The 20,588-nt window shown below is 41.7% G+C and overlaps 2 protein-coding genes across 7 annotated transcripts; one reads left to right on the top strand and one right to left on the bottom strand.

Annotated features, from left to right (window-relative positions):
* Positions 1-38: 38 nt before the first annotated feature.
* LOC147872833 (uncharacterized) lies at positions 39-13,195 on the bottom strand. 3 transcript variants are annotated; one of them, XM_087354807.1, is made up of 2 exons: positions 13,057-13,195; positions 39-6,931 (listed from the first exon to the last, which is right to left on the bottom strand). In XM_087354807.1, exon 2 carries the CDS (start codon positions 6,929-6,931, stop codon positions 4,619-4,621), a length of 2,313 nt encoding a protein of 770 aa, XP_087210933.1. In that variant the 5' UTR covers positions 13,057-13,195; the 3' UTR covers positions 39-4,618. The 3 variants fall into 3 exon arrangements, with proteins under 3 accessions (XP_087210933.1, XP_087210932.1, XP_087210934.1); XM_087354806.1 differs by lacking the exon at positions 13,057-13,195 and adding an exon at positions 7,709-7,878; XM_087354808.1 differs by lacking the exon at positions 13,057-13,195 and adding an exon at positions 7,601-7,700.
* stv (BAG domain-containing protein starvin) lies at positions 8,126-15,119 on the top strand. Of its 4 annotated transcripts, none has more exons than XM_022064273.2 (2): positions 8,126-8,438; positions 13,079-15,119. In XM_022064273.2, exons 1-2 carry the CDS (start codon positions 8,271-8,273, stop codon positions 14,561-14,563), a joined length of 1,653 nt encoding a protein of 550 aa, XP_021919965.1. In that variant the 5' UTR covers positions 8,126-8,270; the 3' UTR covers positions 14,564-15,119. The 4 variants fall into 4 exon arrangements, with proteins under 4 accessions (XP_021919965.1, XP_021919967.1, XP_021919968.1 ...); XM_022064275.2 differs by lacking the exon at positions 8,126-8,438 and adding an exon at positions 10,856-11,012; XM_022064276.2 differs by lacking the exon at positions 8,126-8,438 and adding an exon at positions 11,631-11,846.
* The last annotated feature ends 5,469 nt before the right edge of the window (positions 15,120-20,588 follow it).

The following is a 20,588-nucleotide window of genomic DNA, read 5'->3' as shown; positions in this document are numbered from 1 at the left end:
ATTAACATTTTCCACCTCTATATCACTGTATTATGGGATAATATAAAACTAATTTGTTTATAAATGTAATGACCTTCATACATTCAATTTTAGTAGCAGAATCTTCTACATGTTACATAACACATTAACTGTAACAAAACAAACATTATCCTTCAATAAATGTTTATGTTACATTAGTTATAAAATATTTCAAAAATACCGATGATAGCCACAGTTAGCAATAAAACTACAGATCTGTCTCACATATATGCATAGCAGCTTTATAAGACAGTATCGTCTCAACAAAATCATAGATTCACTCCATATGCTGGATTTTTATTCAGAAACTTCAATATCTTTTCAAGATAACCTGAATTCTGGATATGAAGGTTCAGAAAACAAGTGACACAATAATCTTTTGTCTCCAGTTTGCCTTAAATTATTTACATAGCCAAAATTGTCTGATTAAATGCTGAGCCCAAGGTTCAAATTGCAGCCGCATATGAGTACCAAACTTATAAACATTGGTTACTCACTACTTATTTCTACTTACAAATAAACAAAACTTAAACGTTTGCAAAAATTAATTGTGAAGAAAATGGTGACACTATACTACATACAGAGGAATTTTCAGTTTGTTAATAATAATAATTAATATAATAAACAGTAATATTTTCTTTCATACATAACATGTAACATAAAACTTTAGATAAAATATATACCATGATTCATAACCTCTTCTGGATTATAATTTATAGATTAAACTTAGTCTGCATTACTTGGAAGGTCTGGCCTCCATATTGTACTATAAAAGGCAGTTTGTTAATATCAATTAAGCTTGCCCACAAAATATCTCACTACATACAATACTCAACTTCTCACACAGACATTTTTCTCTTTACTTGCTCTAAATATGAAGCAACATTTCCTGATCTTGGCATGGTTGGTTTATGCCAACATTATTTGGTTCATTTATGATTGTTACAAACATCTCTAAGACAGTACCTGTAATATGAGGACTTTGTGAATACAAAGTAATTCTAAACAAAATTTTAAGTTTGGTTTGGTTGGATTTCATTTGTATTGAATGAGAAAAACCACAAAAATTGACAACAGGAATAAGCAGTCTTTGGAACAAGAATCCAGGTGCAGGATCTATTAGTATGAAGCAAGAATGTTTGTAACCATTACACCACTAAATTAATGAAAGTCATTTTCACTAACCCTCCCTGTTATGTCAGGTCCCGGACATGATTTCTCTTTGGGAGATGTGGGTAATTTACACTGTATTAGAAATAATCACAAATGGTCCATACTTAAACACAGAGGCTCCTGAATACCAACATATGTATAGACTTCTGTAATTTTGCTGAGCAAAGTACAGAAGTTTATATTACCTTATGAGAAGCCCTGCTATAATTAATAAAATAAATATATGAATCAACATAATATGAAGCAGTCACTGCACTTTCACATTATAGTTTTCTGTGGTATCAACAGATACTTTGTATGATGATCATGGATAAGTCATTGGATTACTTTCACTTTGCAGTACAGGAACCTGCTACACCTTGAAGGATTTGAGGTTTTCACGGTGGTGAGTGCAAAGATGGCTGTCTTTTGCATTGTTGTACTGTGCAGTTTGGTATGAGTTTACCACCGTTTCAGAGGTTCTTGATGTCTCCATCACCAGGCTGATAAGACACAGCCCTGATGATGGAGGCAGCAAGGATCTCTGAAACGTTTATAAACTTCTACCACACTACATGGTCCAACAACCCAGAAGACAGCCATCTTCTGCTACACCTTGTTTTAGTCCTTAATGGCAAAAAGTTTCCCTACTTGATACAAAATCTTACCAATCATTTGAAACCCAAGTCATTGAAGTTAAAATATGTTAAGTTATACCTAAATAAATTGTAAATGAGACTGTATAGCCTCTCTACATATAAAGTAATCTCTCAAATTGGCAGGTTTTTTACATCTCTATGCAGGACTTGTGAAAATATTAGTCTCTCTTCAATCAGTACTGGAAATCCAAAAATTTCCTACAATTCCTGAAGAAGTATGTGTGGAAGAACAATAAATCAAAAGGATACTGTCTGACATACATTGAGTGAAAAAATAATTAACCACAGAACTTCTGATTAATGACTACTACTACTTTACCTACAATCACTGCAGTTTTGAACAAAAATAACATTAAATTAAGATAATGAGTATTTCTTGTACAACACAACACATTTTAATTTCATAATTAGAGTACAAGAAGGAAGCTGACTGATGTATGTACTATGGAGAGCCTTTAAAGTCTACCAGGCAGCACGGAAGCCACAGCCACAAGTTACATCTGGGAAGCTTCAGGTTTCAAACAAATTTTATTTTCCATGAAGAAAATTGCTAATTAGTAAGTCTATCTGAATTCCTGAGTTCCAGAATGTCTTCAGTTCTGACAGATTTTGTCTTATGAGAAGTTAAGGAATGTTGTGATTCAACAGGAGCTGGTGGGCACATCAGGAACACACATAACTATTTTACAAATGTATCACAATAGCAATGTAAACTGAAAACTGACAGATTCTATTTTCTTTCCTGAGAAACAATCTTCATTCCTGTTTTCTGGACAGTCTGCCATGTTGTTTTGTGAACATTAACCTGAATATCCCAAACAAACAGGTTAACTGTAAGATAATTTCCATAGCTCTGCTCTAATTATCAAATTACATTTGATTTTCTGAATGTCAACACTTCATAAATAAAATTCCAAAATTTGCTTCTCTTCCAGGACTAGATACACAAAATAAGTCTGTACCCTTCTAGCAATTATATTAACTTACAAACCTGATTTTGCATGACAGTTAAAAACAAAAAAACTGATGGGTTGTCAATTTTCCAATCAATGTGATCATTTTGATTTCCTTATCTTGACAAATCAACTGGCCAGACCCACATGAGGCTAGCCAGAATTTACATAATGGTAGAAAAAGAACAATGCCATGAACACACATTAGGGGCACTGAGGCAAAGTTCCACTTGAATTTAACCTCAGGTAAGTGGCTAGCTCTGTACAGCAGCCCATAAACCTCCAGAAATCAAACCTTTATGACATAATTAAACACACCACAAAATTAAATAAACAGAAAATAGAAAATTAAAATGTGTATGATGTAAATTGCATTCTATCACTTCAAACCAAAATAATTCATGGCCCTTGCAGATCAAAGTGATCAACAAGAGATCAGAAAGTGATACGTGTTCCTTCAAGTCATCTGACTCCTACCAATTTTCTTGTTGCACATGAGACTTAGCCACAATATTAAAATAAAATCAGTCTAATGTCAAATTTAAAATAAACTGTTAACTTCATATACTTACCTAAATTCACTTCCAGAAAGTTTAAAGCAAAATAAATGTACAGTATTTTGGCACATCAACCATCAGTACTCAAAAATAATTGTGTAGACTTTAAGTTCTGATTTCCACCGTGTTTGCTTCTTTGTGACAAAGTCTCATATCGGAGTTCCACAAATACTCATCACACAAAAACAAAATCTCCCTTCTTATTTATGACCAACAAAGCAGCAATACACAAAGAATTTTTGCTGTTTGCCAGTTTCACCATAATGACCACCCAACCTAAAATCAAAATCTACTCTGCACACACAATGATGGTGACAAGGGGGATTAGCCCCCTGAGAGTGTAGGAATCTGGCTGTTTAAAGGAAGGGTTCTCAACCTCTTAATACCTGGGGCTGCATTCACTTTGTCTAATTACTTTGCAGGCTAATGGGTTATATATAAATAAAGTAAATTTATTTAAAATGCTACAAACTTTCTATTGCATATAGGTTTACATTCAATTATTTTCTTTAACAAACTTACTGATTAGTTCTTTAATTAATTATTTACTTAAAATGATATGCCTTATTCATGCTGTAAATATTTACAAAAATGTATGTGGACCACACAAAAATACTGGCAGGCCAAAAGCAGCCCGCAGGTAGTGGGTTGAGAATGCCTGATTCACAGAAAATGCCTCATGACTTGCATGTAAACTAGCTTAAAACTTTGATGTATTTTAAAAAGACCTTCTTCATTTATACCACATACATTTCAGCAAATACTGCTCTCACACCCGGAGCAGTGCAAAGGCTAGAAGCATGAAAAGAACTGTGAAGTTACATTGGGACATATCCCAGTCTACAAAAGGGAAGTATAAATTTTGCATTTGCCACATAACTGTTACAAAAAGATTCTGAAATACCATATTCTTTAAATAATATGTAATATTATCACAAGAAAAAGTTTTAAGCTTGACCCTTTACTGTTCCAGGAGATATGACACGTCACAGTACTAGTTGGATGAATTGCTAGAGCTCAAGTTGTTAATGTTATACAGGGAAAACAAATGCTGTACCTAAGGAAGCCATTTCTGCCATATGCTGAATTATATGTTCCATATGTATCTGAATAAAAATAAAGAAAGGCCATTCACATTTGGAGCACTCAGAACACAAGTGATATTTAGTCAAGAAAGCACAGAAAAGCTCAATACTGTTCTGCACTTACTCCACTTGTGTTCTGAGAGCCCCATTTGTACACAAAATACATCACAGCTGCCCAAGAAGGCATGTTAGGGTTAGGCTGGTTCATCAATTCTATTGAACTTGTGTAAATGTTGATCCAAATGGAGTTTAAGAAGTGTTTCCTGCTGAAAACTGTTCCCGCATATCATACACAAGTGAGGATTCTTGTGACTATGTGCCTGCTTGTGCTGCAACAGTGCACCTTCTGTGAAGAATTCAGTACTACAGGTTGGACAGACGTGTTTGCGAGGTCCACCATGACTCTTCAGATGCTGAACAAGCTTGTGGTTCGAGACAAATGCTTTTTCACAGAGGTCACATTTAAATGGTTTGCCTGTGTGTAACATGGTATGAGTCATGAGTCCAGACTTTTGTGGAAAGCGCTGATGACAAATTGTGCAACAGTATGGTTTCTCACCTGTATGCGTTCTAACATGCTGCTTTAGTATCGAGCGCACTGCAAACCGCTTCTCACAGTGTGAGCACTGGAATGGACGTTCACCTGTGTGAACTCGAACATGTCGCTCCAGGTGAGATTTCTTCTTGTAGCCTTTGCCACAAGGTTCACAGAAGAATCTACGTTCAGTCATACCTCTTGGGTAAATCTTCATAAGGCTCTTATTCCACACATTCATTTTTCCTTCTGTTTCAGGTCCTGTAACTCTTGAATTTCCCAACACATCACTACCAGAAGTGTTGGTACTTTTGTTGAAATGTGATGATGGTGACAGAAAGACGCATCTCTCTGAGGTGCCAGAAATAGTGTTCTTAAGCACTTCTTTCTGTGGCACCATATTTGTGCTGCAACTGGTGTCAAATTTTTTATTAAGCTGTTCTTTCTGACACTTCCTCGAAGGCTGTTTACGGTAAGCTGCCAACCGCTGAGTTGTGATGCTGAGAAGCCCTGTCTGTGTTTCTTTGTTTATACACTCATCTACATGATTCTTCGTACATTTCTTTTCCCGTTCATCCACCTGTATCCCAGAATCATCATCAGATGGAGTCAACATGGTTGTCTGTACCTCTTTCTCAGAGATATCCAAAGGACTGGTGCCACATTCTGCATCAACAACATTTTCTAACTTTACATTTGGAACAAAGAAATCTTGAAACTGTACATTCTCTTTGCAGTAGTCATTACTCTGTTGTTTGTTACCATAATCATAGAGAACACTAGAATGGTGGTGTTTTGAAACAGGAGATGGCAAAACGTAGCTGTCATTCACATACCTTCGTGGGGTTCTCTGTTTCTTTCTACTGGTTCGCCTACCTTGGGATTTCATATTGGAATTTTGGTGAGTATCAGGGATTATAATGTTAGGCAATCTTGAAATTATTGCTTTGATATGACACTCAGGATGTGGGGAATTATCTGGCGAAGGGAGGTAATCAACAGAAGACAGGGATGAACAAGAACTCAGTTTGTGAAGGGGACTCTGCTCTTCAGCCTTACATTGATTTGGGGTGCTGATCAACAGGCTACCACTTTCTTCCGTACACTGTATGTCAAGAGTTAGATTTAGGGACTCTGCACTTCCAGCCTCTGACCCATTAGTTTCAACATCACTTTTTATAAAAATAGCAGAAAATCCTTCACAGGATTTTTCCCTTGTTGGAATGACATAACCTTCAATACCATTCAGCCTTGAAGCACATTTCTTCATTTCAGCATCAGTATCATTATCTGAACTATTTTCAGGTTTGCTACTGACAGTTTTATTATCATCACTGTGACATGTAAGTATTAGGTTTCCCGTATTCTGGTCAGCATTATTCTTATTGGATTGCTTTGTCCTGAATTTCAGATTGCAATTTTTTTTTGACAATTTGGTAGTTTTGGAAATTGTACCATCATTCTTTCTTTTCCTCAGAGCCACCTTTGTTTTCTGTTTCCTCCCATTTCCTAATGGAGTCATATTAATGTCACTTAATTTACTTTCTGAGAACTCATCAGCAGAATGGTTGGTTAATGGAACTTCATCATTTGTATTTGTTTGATGACAGAATCTAACCACAGGTACCACAATACTCTCACCATCTAATGTTGATATTGCACCTTGCAACTTTGATGATTCAGCTGTTGCGGTGGATTCTGAATCACTGTCCATCTTGTCAAAGTCTTGATTCACAAGAAAATGTGGATATTTGGCTAGACCAGTCTGGAGAACAGCATCTTCACTATCTGTTGGTTGTTCTTGATTCCCTGCGAACAACTTAAGCCCTCTCAGAGTCAATAAGGCCAGTGAAAGTTCTTCTGTTGTATGATAGCACATTTGGTGGTAATGCAGAGAAGCGACAGTTTCTAAATTTTCTTCACACACACAGCATGACAATTTGTGTGTTACATCAAGTGTAGACGGTGCCATCTGTAAAAAACATACTTTTAACATTCCTAAATATTATTAACTATTGAAATGAAACTTAATAAAACATGCCATAAAAATTTAAAATATGACATCTGAGGTTCTCACAGTGGTCATCTCTCAATATTGGTGAGAATTCAGGTTCTCACAACAATGACAAATATGATGATATAGATGGTTGTCTTCTGTGTTGTAACATGTGAAATCAGGTACAAGTTTACCAATGTTACGGAAGTTCTTGTTGCCTCCACCATCAGGGCAATGCAACCCAGAAGACAGCCATCTTCATACTCATCGCTGTGCAAATTTACAAATGTGCCTGTCTTCTTGGATGTTGAACTGTGTAGTCTGGTACAAATTGACCGAAGAGTCAAAGGTGCTCACAGTATCTACATTAGGTTAATGATTGCCAATCTGTCTGTAAATTTCTAGCACACTATGTGGTGCAACATGCCAAAAAACAGACACCTTCAAGTCAATGTTAGTTTTCTGTGTTGTAACGCCGTGTGAACTTGTAGGTAGATATGAACATTTTGGAGAAACATGCTGTTGATGGAAATAGCATTCTCTAATGTGGCTCCTAACCGAAACACGACGTTTCACATATTTAAAAATGCTTTCTTTCTAATCATGTACATGTTAATTTTAAAACTTGCATTATAAATTACTTACGACTACTTAAAATAACTTTATGTTCATTCTGCATTAATAACAAATGACTTTGGAGGTTAATGTTCTTAGACAATAATGACACCCCGTCCTAAACACCTTATAAAGTACCTTCGTAATTCGCAGCAGTTTTTTGTAACAGAATTAAAGGTTTATGACATTAGTTCAATCACAAGCTGCCAAATCCTTTCAAATGTAATCTACAACCTATAAAAATTATATACAAAATATATTTTAACTTAAACAATTATCGATTAATCGTATCGACTTTAGAGATCATTATCATAGATCTAATCTGTGACATTAATTAAACACGCGTTACGTATGTTATCTATGATGATCGCGTTTCTTTCTCAAGTCATTTTGTTGGTGAAAATCTGTGGGGAACTTGAACATGAATTAGAAATCTGTGGGTTGATATTCCGTGGTGCGTTCGATTTTCATAAATCGATGTCATTGCCGACACTTCTCCAACAGTCTCGAATATTCCTAGCCAATGAACTTGTCTCGAAGGGTTTATGAACAACGCCTGTGTCCATTGGATAGAAAGTATACAGTTTCTAAACGTCTCTTCCATTGGCTGAACAAGTACAAGCATTGAAGAATGTTCTCGTAGATTCTAGGTATCAGAGTGTGTGTAGTATATAATCCGATTGTCGGTTCTGTGTACGTTATGTCATTTTCGTTTCGTGATAAACCAAGACTAAGTGAACGATTACGTGGTAAGTCGGGCGATGAAATATTAAATGAATTAAAAGAACACCTTGATCAGGATAGAAAAATGTTTTTTGATAATGGTCCGAGATGGCGATCAACACCGATGACTGGCCCATTTTCAAGAGTAAGTAGAACGCTCGTGTATAAATAAAGGCACTTGTATACTTGGTGGTATTCCAGTGCCTAAACTGTCTTTTGCTTTTAAATATGTGCTATTTAATCAATTTCGATATACTTTACGTGTGTTAAACTCTGCAATGGGAAGACCCGGTAATTGATTTCCAGATAATTAAAAGGCAGTTAACTATTAAGTAGGTGTAATATTGGATTTGAATCTAGTGTAAATTTGTTTTTAAATGCGTTCATTGTTTCTCTCCGGATGCTTTTTGTACACGTGTGACTAGAAATTTCCACCAGCTGAAGAATTTTTATAAGAGTATTTTTGTGATATGTTTTGCTTATAATGGCTTGATTTAAGAATGAATGGTAGCCACGGGTGTATAGATCCCTTTGACAGATAAACGTGATGTTTTTTTTTGTTTTGTTTTTTGAATGATACCAGTGGATGAATTCAAAATTCTAAAGCCAAAATTCAGATGAATGAGAATTTATTTTCATTTCAATTTTGTAACAGATTACTGGTATTTCTTAGATGGAATTAACGAATTTCAGTGCCTTTAAAGGTTATTGGTTTCTGTTGCAGTGTGATATGTGGGAGTTGGTTAGTGAACTATGTTTTTCATGGCACCTTCCCAAGTTTATAACTAAAATACCAAACCCTCGGCTTGTACCACACATGATGGTCAAATCACTTTTCTGAGAAACTGAGAAGCACAGCACTTCACAGTTGGGCCCTGTGTTCTAGCTTGATTCCAAGATTAGATGAAGAATGCTTGTTCACATATTGACATTTTCCACCTTTCACAATTTTTAAAAAGTTGGTGAAAATGTTGATTGTGATATTCTGCACTCTGATGCCATATAGTTATTTAGGTGTTTACAGTGAGGGACATTTTATCTGAAATGTCAGTAAACACCTACAGGACTGGATGCCATATACTTTTTTTTTCTATTTGACTTTGGTGTCAGATATTTGTGCCTTTTATTTTTAAGCCATACATCTCAAGGAATTCTAACAAAGTCTCCAATAAACCTACTTAAACCATTAACACCACTCATTGAAGGCTCAGACTGTGTAAGAAGTTCCCCCCCCCCCCCAAAAAAAATTATCTTTGTAAATACTGTGATGTACATGGATGATGTCAGTGACTGTGGTCACTCTTTCAGGATAACCAAAATAATTTCTTTTTCAAGCTGATTATGCCCTTTAGGTCACTGCTTAATGTGCATTTACTTTTATTTGGCAGATTAGCAATTCGTATTGTCTATTGGACTACTGTGTTCAGTGTTTAATTCCTCGCAAAACATCGATGCCATTTGCTCCTGGTCCATTTAGCAGTGACATTTTTTCTGCTGTTCTGTTGACACTCAGGTTTGGCACCGAAACACGCAATTCGTTGGCGGGGGAGGGGCTTCCCTCTGAATACGAAATTAGAAATAGGAACACTGCAAGCCACATTTTATGAAGGGTACACATGTATGTTTTTATGCGTACGTCTTGAGCGAAAACCTAAGCCTAGTGGTATCTGGAAACGTTTGATATTGTTGCCGAACATCTTGATGAATTAAGGTGGCTGTCTTCTAGGATGTTGCGCTGCGTGGTCTGGTAAAAATTGGACGACGTTTCAGAGATGCTTACTGCCGTCATCGTCATACTCGCCTTGAGATCAAAAAAAAACTTACCTCCGTGCGTTTAGAGTAAATTTTATTTGATAAGCCCAGAAATTTTGAAACATTTGGTGGTGTTTTTCATAGAAGCCCCTCCTTTGTCACAAAGGATGTTGGTGATCATTGTTCACGACAATTTTGCTGTACAACAGCATCCGGAAATAATTCTGCGAACTGGTGAAAATATTAATATAAGGCCTCGATGCATATGAACTGTGTTTCTGAAACCAAGAGCCAAACTTTCGTCAGTTTGCGCGTAACAAATGCCAGTGTGTTATAGCGCCAAATTTCGACGCGCACTTCCGATTTTATTTTCGTTAAATATTTTCTGATATTTAAATACTGAAAAGTCTGTAAATTTGCCAGTTTACTTTGTATTAGATCGAAATGGGTATGGAAGGACGGCATATCGTGGCCTATTGTAAGAAACTCTTCCAGCACTGGCCGTGGCTAAGAAGTGAAACAGTGGCACACAGAGCGTACTTTTCGCTTGAACCGTAATGTGTTGTGGTTTGCATTTGTGCCTTTCAGTTTGTGTAGTGTTATGACTGAGCCAATCAGCTGTTCGATGACTCCTCGCTCACTCTCCAAAAATGGCTGACGAGTGACTCAGCATACCCGTGTGAGGTTTGTGGACCTTTCATTCGCGATGAAAGATTCGCGTAGGATGGCGTTTGCAGGGTAGCCTACTGCCCCCCCCCCCCGAATTCTTTCTAGAAAGATCGCGTCTGTCCACAAGACCTTGAATAAACGCCCATAAATGACTGCAATAAGTATTTAAAGGAAACCGCCGCGATTGCACGATCAGTTGCGAAGTGGCAGGCGGTGAAAGTGAGAGTGTGAAATGGAACCCCCAGTAATCGTGGATACGTCACCGGATTATTTCCAGTTTGCAGCACAGCAGTATCCGGTAGGCTCTCAGGATATTGAGGAATTTGCTTTGCGACATGTTTGTTTTTGTATCAGGCGTTTGGCCAGCGATCGTTTAATTGGTACGGCGGCCTTGTTTATTAATAGAGGGAAAGTGAGTTACCAATTTTCTCTCTCGTTTCTGAGTGGCGTCTCTCGTCACAAAGGAATTGTCGAGGCGGATGAGTCTCGAATCTGAATAAATTGGGATGCACATATTCAACAAGGACCTGTTCTATTTAAATCATTGTATAGTTTAGCGTTAGTTTTAAGGTTAAGTGCCATGTGTGCGATAGCACACAGTGCGCAGCAGTCAGTTGGGTTGTCTAGCTATCAGGCGCGCGTGCTGTGTGAGGGCACAAGCGATGCGTAGAAAGTGGACATCATTTAGGCAGAAGTTCCTAGTTTAACTTATTGATTGAGAAGGGAACGCGGCATTCGTAAACGCGAAGCAGCAATTGCGGTTACGCGCTTCTCGTGCTGCTGAATATAGTTTCTGGCCAGGATACTCGGTTTTTCGGTGTCGCAATGCCTGGGTGTACTTTGTATGCAGTGCAGGATTTGAGAGCTGGAGATCAACGGGAGCCTGTCCTCTAATCTGTACGTGGTCTACCTTTTTCCGGGATGGGTAGCATTAAAGTTGTTTTCGGAAGTGTTTATGCCGAGGATCGAAGTACGGTCTTTCGTTTTGTGTTCTTGTAATTCGTGTGAAATGAAGGAACCTGTCGCACGGCGTGTTAATTAAGGTTTCGGCTGTGCGTACGTTTATCCAGGCCGTAAGCTCCGTATTTTCTGTGCTCCCTTCCCGGAATTTATGAACATTAACTTGCAAGGAGTAAGTATGAGTTTTGTTCGTCTTAAGCACTTGAATAATTACGACGTAAGAGGTGGGAGAGAGAGAATGTTGGTTACGCCGAATGAATTGGTGTACTAAAAAGTGCGTGTCTAAACGTAATTCGGAACGAAACTAATAAAATGCGTGGCAGTCGTCGTCTGCATTCGTATTACGTGTTGCACGGAACGTAAATGGCAGAGGGGGGGAGAGGTTTAAAGTTGATTAACATTTACAAGTGGAATTGCTTCGTCTAGGGAGTGCGATTACAGAATACGGGTGTAGCCTAGGTTTGACAACGCTAAAATGTAATTACCAGCTGTTTTGTGACGTACATAATATTCAGAAAGCAAAAGTGAACGATGCGCTGGGCGTAGCGTCTTTGTTTAGGTCTTCGTACGGGGGCAAAGTGGAAATTATTTGTTCATGCACGAGTGGATTGCGCTGTTGAGTTGGTAGTAAAACTAAGCCCAAAATACGAGCACAATGGAATCCATCGTGAACGAGAGTTCAAATTATTTTTGGCACACTCGTGCTTGCCGTGCGCAACATTCCGCTGGTTCTCGTCTCTTTCGTAACGAAACATAAAAGCGCCATCTCGAAATAGTTGCTTCGAGGCTCATTTAAGGTAGATTTGCGTCTCGAATGTAAACGCAACTTCGGAATATGAAATTATTTGCTATTTTAATTGATAGCTATTTTAATAAACGTGGAATTAAATAATGAAGACAGTTCTATATATATATATTGCACGCTTTTACATCTGACAACATGGACACGGTAACTATAAATATTTAGTGGCAAGGGACCTGTGGCCTTTCTCTCTGAGGAGCTCAGTGGCTTTAAAATTTGGACGCGGTAGCAGCTCACAAATAACATTGCCACGCCCTTTTTTGCATTTTCAGAGTTGCCCCTGTGTTTAATTAAGCACGATGCCATAAAGATGTATGGGGGAGTGAAGGTATCGCTCCACATTCTCAGTCAGTGCACTTGTACTAGTGCTTTTTGGCTGGGGAACTGGATTAGCGAAAGAGCCAGCCCCACATCCAGTCACAGTACCACTGACTTCTTTCTAGTATTTTTAGATGCGAGTATAAAATTTGAAATCCCTTGTACATGCATTCAGTGGTTAGTAATCTACGGTCCACTAAGATGGTTCTTGCATATGTTAAAGACCTCATGTGAAGTGTGTGGAAGACAAAACAAAACTTACCGTGATGTTTTTACACTTGCAGACTGGATTCCCGTTTGAAGACGACACGATGTCTAGAGGGCGTCAGGACATAAGGTCACATTTGGACGACTTGGCACAGCGTCACCCAGAATTTGCCGATCACTTGCGATGTCCGCCATGGGCCGGCGAGATGGGAGGCGCCCATACGTGGGGACGGAAGCGACGCGGGTCAGGATCAGGAGACGACGATGCCCGAAGCCAGGCCAGTGGTGCCAGCAGTTCCAGTAGTGAACACCAGGAACAGGGGGAGGAACCAGGTCCCCTTCGTGGGCGATCTCGTCAGGGAAACATTCCTCAACATGGACTGAGGAATACGGTTGACCTTGGACAGCAGCAGCATGAATCTGAGCAAGAGAAACAAGGTCGCGGTCAAAGGTCAATGTCTGCACCGCCTGACAACCGTTCACAGCAGCCGCAGCGCTACGTGTCTCGCATTGAGATCAATCCGGTTAACCCTGCAGACCCGGCGTCAGTTGCTGGTCCAGGGACTGTTACTTCAGAAAGCCATGGGAAACCGCCGGTGGCACCAAAACAACCACAGCCACAGCCACAGCCGGCCACATCTACAAAACAGGCACATACCGGGAATGTGAGACACATTCCGATTTTTGTTGAGGGAAGAGATGAGCCGATACTTCCCAGGAACGTCGGGCCAGAGAATGTAGAGCGGGTCTTCTCATCACAGGTTCCGCAGCCTGGAGCGGAGCAGGCGTTCCCTCCCCAAGAATCGCCACACGGCTTTGGTCGACCCCCTCAGTTCGCTTCGCAGCGGCAGTTCTACCCTCAGCACCAACCACCAGAAGGCGGTAGAAATTTTCAACAGCCGTCGTCTCCCAAACAGCAGCAGCAGCCCGAGGCTCCTGCGGCCAGCGACGCCATTTCCCGAGTCCAAACCATACAAAAAGATGTGGAGGAGTTGCAGGCCCAGGTGAACAAGTTCTCTGGCCTCTCGAGGAGGGACAAGGAGTACGTCTACCTTGACGAAATGCTGACAAGAAACCTCTTGAAGCTCGATGACATCGTTACGGAAGGCAGACACGACGTGCGTCAGGCACGCAAAGAGGCCATCCGAACCATTCAGGGGTGCATTAGTCTGCTCGAAGGGAAAGTTCCTGTGCCTGAAGAAAACAAAGAGGCGGCCATGGACATCGGAGAAGCATGTCAGCCGTGCGAGGCTTCAGAAGGCACGGCGACGGAAGAAACTCCTGCCGAGGGCGCGATGGAAGTAGTGCCGGCCGAGGACGATAGAGTTTCGCGGGCTGTGACGGCGAAGCCCCTCGAGCAGCAGATCAGTGAGGGCGCGGAGGTTAAATCCGGTGAAGTGAGTGAGCTGGTTCCGGCGGAAGTGGGCGAACAGGAACCGCGGGCAGGCGAAGGTGGCGAGAAAGTTGCGTCTGTGGCTGAAGATGAGGCAGGGGAAGTCCCTGCTCCTGAAAACACAGACTCCAAGGCGCCACCTCAACCACAAGTTGAGAACTCTAGTTAGACGCTGATCTAATTCAGTTCAGTGAACTGTTTCATTACCAAATATAAGTAAATTATTGAACATGTGTTGTGTAGTTCGCATGAGTCTTACTTATCTCTCGTTCTCTATTTATTTCATTAGAATAATTTGAGACTAATCCTGGATGCTGCGTTTGTTACTAGCAAACATTTGTATGAAATGCGCGTGCCAAAGATGAAAATGGGAGAGGACGTAAGCGAATTTTAATTCTCGAAGGTGGTAGCACTTTCTGTTTTGGCAAGGATAAAATTCATTAGCTGCTTTTATGTTGGCACTTCCACATTCCCAGATTTGCTGCGTGCTTGCCTAGGCCAGGCCAGAGCTGCTAATTTTCACTGTAGTCTCCACCTGTGATATTTCATAAACGCGGCTCTGCAATTATTCAAGGTCACTATGCAAATTGCCTTGCGTCAGAGAGAAGGTTATGGTTATCGTAGTAGTCGCTTCCAAAACATTGATATTACGTAGAATTCACTGATTTATATTTTCAATGTGTGTATAAAATCAGAATGTAAGTAATAAAAAGTGGTTCATTAAACATTATTTTTTTTCTCCGACATTCGTACCTTAATTTTGCGAGAGGCTTTCTTTGCAAACCCCGCGGCTTTCCGAGTCAGACTTAAGTCCAGTGTCGCCGCACAAGGGCAGAAGTGTGGCGTCGGATTCCGGTCTCCTGCAGCTGAATTACTAGACCTTCGGCAAGTGTAAATCTTGCAAGAATAAGGTTGATATCATTGGAAAAGGAATCGAGAATTAGCAGCCAACACGATTTCCACCTGGGCCTTTACGCTGGTTTATGTATGATTTGTCGGAGGGGGAAATTTCCGTCTTACAAAATTTGCGTTGGAAAAGTAGCGTCTCCCTTTTTTCGCCTAATAATCTGGCTCCTTTCCAGTTTTCCAACTGTCGGGTTTCCCAACCGGAGCGTGGATAGTCGGGCGCTATTTAAAACCTGGAAAGTACGCGACGGGGTAGCCAACTCCCCCGCCAAGCTCTTTCCGAATTCAGGCCAATCAGAACACTTTGGTAAAGCCTGTGGAAAAGAAACACAATTTCTCACGCAGTGTTTCTCGACTCGTACTTCTTATTCCGAGGTCTCGGGTTACACCGACGACCCTAAAGCCAGAAATCCCAACGTTTTTGATAAAGCTGCGTCCACACTCCATTTGTCATTCGACGCTGCATTGCATGTGATAAATGCACACAAAATTTTTATCGGAAAAACTGAAAGGTAAAATTGCTTGAGACTTCAAGGCATAAATGGGAGCATAATATTAAATAGGGTAATAGTATTTCTACAGGGTGCGTGGATCCAGCTGGATTCATCTGCTTCAGGATAGGGATAATTGGAATCCTGCGATGGACCTTCCAGATCCGCAAGAGTACCAGTTGGGGCTATCCACCTCGGAACAATGCTTTAGCCTTAACCCTCGTAGTCAGTTCCCTTTCCGGTACGTAGCCTCCACCCTCGTATCATCTGGCAGCGGGACAGAACCAGCTGATGAAGAGGTCTTCTTTGTGGTCTTTCGAGGGGCAGCTTTCCAACTGTGCCTCCCTCACCCGAGCTACAAAATCAATTACGAGGACGCCGCATTGACTTAAGTACCGTCCGTCTCTCTACATCCTTCGTCGCCGAAACCACAAAATCTGGTATTGTAAACCAAACTGGGCGGAACCGGATGAGCTCAGACCGGCTTTTGTCGACACGGAGATGAGGTTTTAAAATCCGTACTTCAGAGAAGTTCTCGGCCGAGTAAATAAATACACAGAGCAGAAGGGATTCCTTGCAGATTTGTTCTGATTCACTTCAACATCGTCGTTCCATCCACAAATCGTCACTTCAGGTTACAGTTGCTTCGAGATGGCCGTCTTCGGCCTCACTGCCATAAATTTAACTCGCATCAAGACTGACGCGCGACTTTAACCCGGGGATAATTTATTAGTGTCTGGGCTAGTTACTGCATTTTTGCATAACCTGTATTCGAAAGTTGTGGCACGTCGTAGGTGAACGTTCGTTCGGCTGCAGTTGTTTCGTGTGCGCGCAGATTTCAAGGGATGCGGAGGTTCGTCCGACCTCAATGCGCCGCTGGTTTCTTGGCAACTCAAAAATAGAACGTTCCCACCGCGGCTACGGTGTTGAATGGCAGCCAATCATTCAGCGCGCGGTCTGACTCTTCGTTATCCGGGGTCCATCAGTTGCTTAGCTGGTCATGAAATTTCTTGCGCCTTTGGGCTCTGTTCTGAACCAGTTAAATCCAATCCAATTTTCGACTCATCACCTTGACGATGGAGGCAGCAAGCACCTTTGAAACGTCGGTTAATTTATAGCAGACTCCGGGGCACCAACATCGCCCATGTCTCATTCTTTCAGACTATTCGACTATAACTGAGTACACATGTATGTGTGATTTTCTCTCCGTTCTACATGTCCCGCCCATCTCGTCCTCACTGGTCGTTACACCTCCCTCAGGCCACGTGCTTTCCTTAAACGCCCGTACAAAACAACGGGGAGAGCCCCGCCGATGAGTGCAGTGAGCGATTGGCTTCCTAAGCGAGAGTTCGAGACCAATTTCTGCAACACGTCGAGTAATTTCGGCGACCAAAGGGCCCCTTTCGCAACGGCAGTGCGACGTCACACTCGCAGCCTTGAAAGGCGTTTCTCGTTGTCCCGACACCAAATATTTGCCGTCCTGGCGATGTGTTCAAGTGCTAATCACTGCTTCAAGGCCACTCAGGTCGAGTGACGTAACTTATCTATGGGAACGCGTAGCAACAGCGAGACACTGCTACCCTGAAGATGGTCGCGATGTCCCTCTGGAACATTCATAATCTCCTACATAACCCAGAAAACCACGATCAAAATTTTCATCCCAGTTAAAACGTCGAACGTCTTACGTCTCTACACACACACACAGACAGACAGACAATACCACATTAGGCTTATTATTTACGACAGACCTGTAAGTTCGTTGAGCCTGAAGGAATTTGTAACGAATGAGTGCAAGGCCACACTTCTTAATCGACTAATAGACGAGAAAAGGACAATTTGATTAACCTCACGTAATTGAGTTTTGGTGAGCTCGGAGTATCTTCCCGTTTCTGACCATCGTGTTAACGAAGGCCACGCATTCAAATTCCTGCGTAACAGATCCCACGAACGCACATTTAAGGCACAGTGACATCCAAAAGAGACTTGACTTGTGTAGAAACAGTGAATTTTCCATAAATAAATAGAAAATCTGCCGCTTATGCCGATGTGTTAATAGTGAAGAATAACTCTTGGGACGCGTTGTCAGAAGAGGAGAGTATTCGAGTCAACGGTGGGCAGGGTTTTAGCTCTGGGTGACTACAGATAAAATGCGTCATTATCAGTGCCTTTGGACCCGACGCTCCAGAGAATCTGAATCGTGTCTGGGACACGAACCAAGAACTGCGTGAATGAGTCACCAAATGATTCATTTAGGACACGTCCCGATATGGACTTCCTTGGTCTAGTTCGTGCGACTACAGCGAACTTCGGATCATTGTAGATTTATCCCAACTTCGCGTTCGGAGCCTGCTTCTCCAAGCACAGCATTGATATACAAGTTAAGGTTCTGTTATGCGCGGTCATCTTGAGTTTATTCAGTCACAACAGACGACTGATGGCATAAGAACGACCGCGTCCTTCTCAACTCGTTAACTCGCTAGACGTCATGTAACCAGCGCAGTTGACGAGGCATCGTTAAATAAACCACGCACGAATTCTTTTCCTTTGCGTGCCGATATTTCGGCAGACAGTCACATACACAAGGGGACCGGTTTGACAGCGACTTATCTCGTCAGTAGCACAGGAAGTGACACGCATGCAGTGCTGGAACTTCCTGCTCGTCCCACAACGGCTACGTCACATCCTCCTCGTGCAGAAGAATAATCATCGACTGGTGTTTCTTCGCGGGGCGAAGGCCATCTGCAAGATGGAAGATGTGAAGGAGACGAACGGGTCGAGGGGCGACGAAGAGCAGGGATGTGGAAGGAAGCAACTGTGCCAGCCGTCGAGAGACCACGCTTAAAAGTCGTCCTGCGTGGCCGCTACAGTAACAACGGGCGGCGTCCTCCCATCTCCGACGCCCTTAACCCTTTGAAGCCGAAGATCGTCTGAATATTATTTATGAATTCAGTCCGTACCGCGAAGAAAACACTACACCTCACCATTACGAAAATCAGCTGGTTAACCCTTTGAAGCCGAAGCTCGTCTTCATAATATTTACGAATCCAGACCGTACCGCGAAGAAAACACTTCACTTAACCATTAGAAGTCGAATCAGGCGGTACCACATAAGATTTAACAAAAGAACATCCCGGTCGAAGCCTTAATCGCGCTATCGACGTCGAGGCGACACGGACTCGAAGCACGCGCTGGCGTCCGTCCGATCTCAACGCCTTCTTGCCAGCCCTTCGCGTCTTCTCGTCGTTTTCTGGCCGAACCATCTTGTTCTGGGTCGTCCCATGGATTCTTTCCTTCGAGCTTTAATTCTAGTGCGCAATCCCAGCATCCTTGTTCTGACCGCAACAAATTTTCGATTCGAGCTTCATTTCGGAAGAAATGTGGGACGACCGAGGAATAGATGGAAGGAAGGAAGGGCCAGTTGGCCCAACCCACGACGTTACTTGTGATAACTTCGTTTCTAAAGACGCCATTTGTAATTCTTTTCCTTCCAAGTTCCCTCGAACACATCTCGCCAGTTTTATCTAAGGGTCCATGTAACAGCGTAAAATGTTTTGAAACATTTTGTTGCTTTGCATATTATTCCTTTAATATCTGACATGATTTGAAACTGCCTTGCCCTTTTCGATCGATCCCTGAATCTGTTGTCCCATCTGACCGTAGTTCACTTCCCGAATAAATAAATTCCAACCAACCGGTCGGCGCGCCATTGTTTTCTCCGACTGCCGCCGTGTGACTTGGTCGTCTTGCGGCTTTGTTTTCGTTTATACGGAAGCTTTCGGCTGAACCGGGTTCTGCCGCGTTGACTACGGGATAACAGTAAACACGACTGCTCTCGGACAACACAGACAAACGAACGACTTAGAATTCTTATGCGATTGTTCGGGAATTTAATAACACTGCATTTTCGCTCGGTCTAACTTGTAGACTATGAATTCGCCATTGGTAAACAACTTTTTCCTTTTAAATGTCCCTGGTAACTCGCGACTTGCATAACATTAAGAAAAAATTGCCCGTTTACTGTGAGGTTCGGAAAGATTAACAAATAACATCCAAGGAGATCACCGCGGCTGCAGAAACCTCTGAAACGTCGATAACTTCCATCAGACTACACGGCCCAATATCTTAGTTTACGACGTTCCGTATTTGAACAGGTGCTCACCGACGTTAAATCAATCGCAGAAGCTATTTACCTCCGAATAGAACAATAGATCGATTATCGACGACGTGAGTAACTGACAAGTCTGTGAAAGGAGTTACGAACTTCGAACCGGGCGGAAGGGTCTCGGGTTCGATTCTACAAGGGACTTGTTAATGCCAAAGCACACACTCAGTAATGAAGGTGAAACAGCTTATCAGAAACTGAATTCTACGACTGTCCGGTGTCCCAGGAAAGGTGGCTCTGACGTAATGACTTATGACATCATTGTCGGTTTTACCTTACAAGGCTACGCAGTGCGGATCGGGAGGCCCGTCTGGGGAGGACTCCGAAGAATTCCAACTATCCTGACTGCCGTTTTCGTGGTTTTCCTCAGTGCACATCGAGCTAAGCCCAGCAAGGGACATTTCGAAGTAAGGACGGGCAAAATGCAACAATATTTTGACAATGGTTCATCTCCTATACAACGTAACATTTTCTATGGCCACAAAGTGACACGGGGCTTCGAATCAACAGCTCCCTAACTTTCAAGACTTGTGCTCCTTCCCCTAGCATCAGCGGAATTGTCTCCAGAGGAACAAAACAGCGTCCTGAAAGAACGTATTAGTTAACAAAAAGCAATTGCCGTGTACCTGGAATGC

This window comes from Zootermopsis nevadensis, unplaced genomic scaffold (assembly GCF_977971745.1).
Source record: "Zootermopsis nevadensis isolate Lab colony 2312 unplaced genomic scaffold, Znev_1.0 Znev_ptg000024l, whole genome shotgun sequence".
NCBI lineage: Eukaryota > Metazoa > Arthropoda > Insecta > Blattodea > Termopsidae > Zootermopsis > Zootermopsis nevadensis.
Note: the sequence above shows the minus strand (reverse complement) of the source record. Positions and strands in the feature narration are given on the sequence as shown.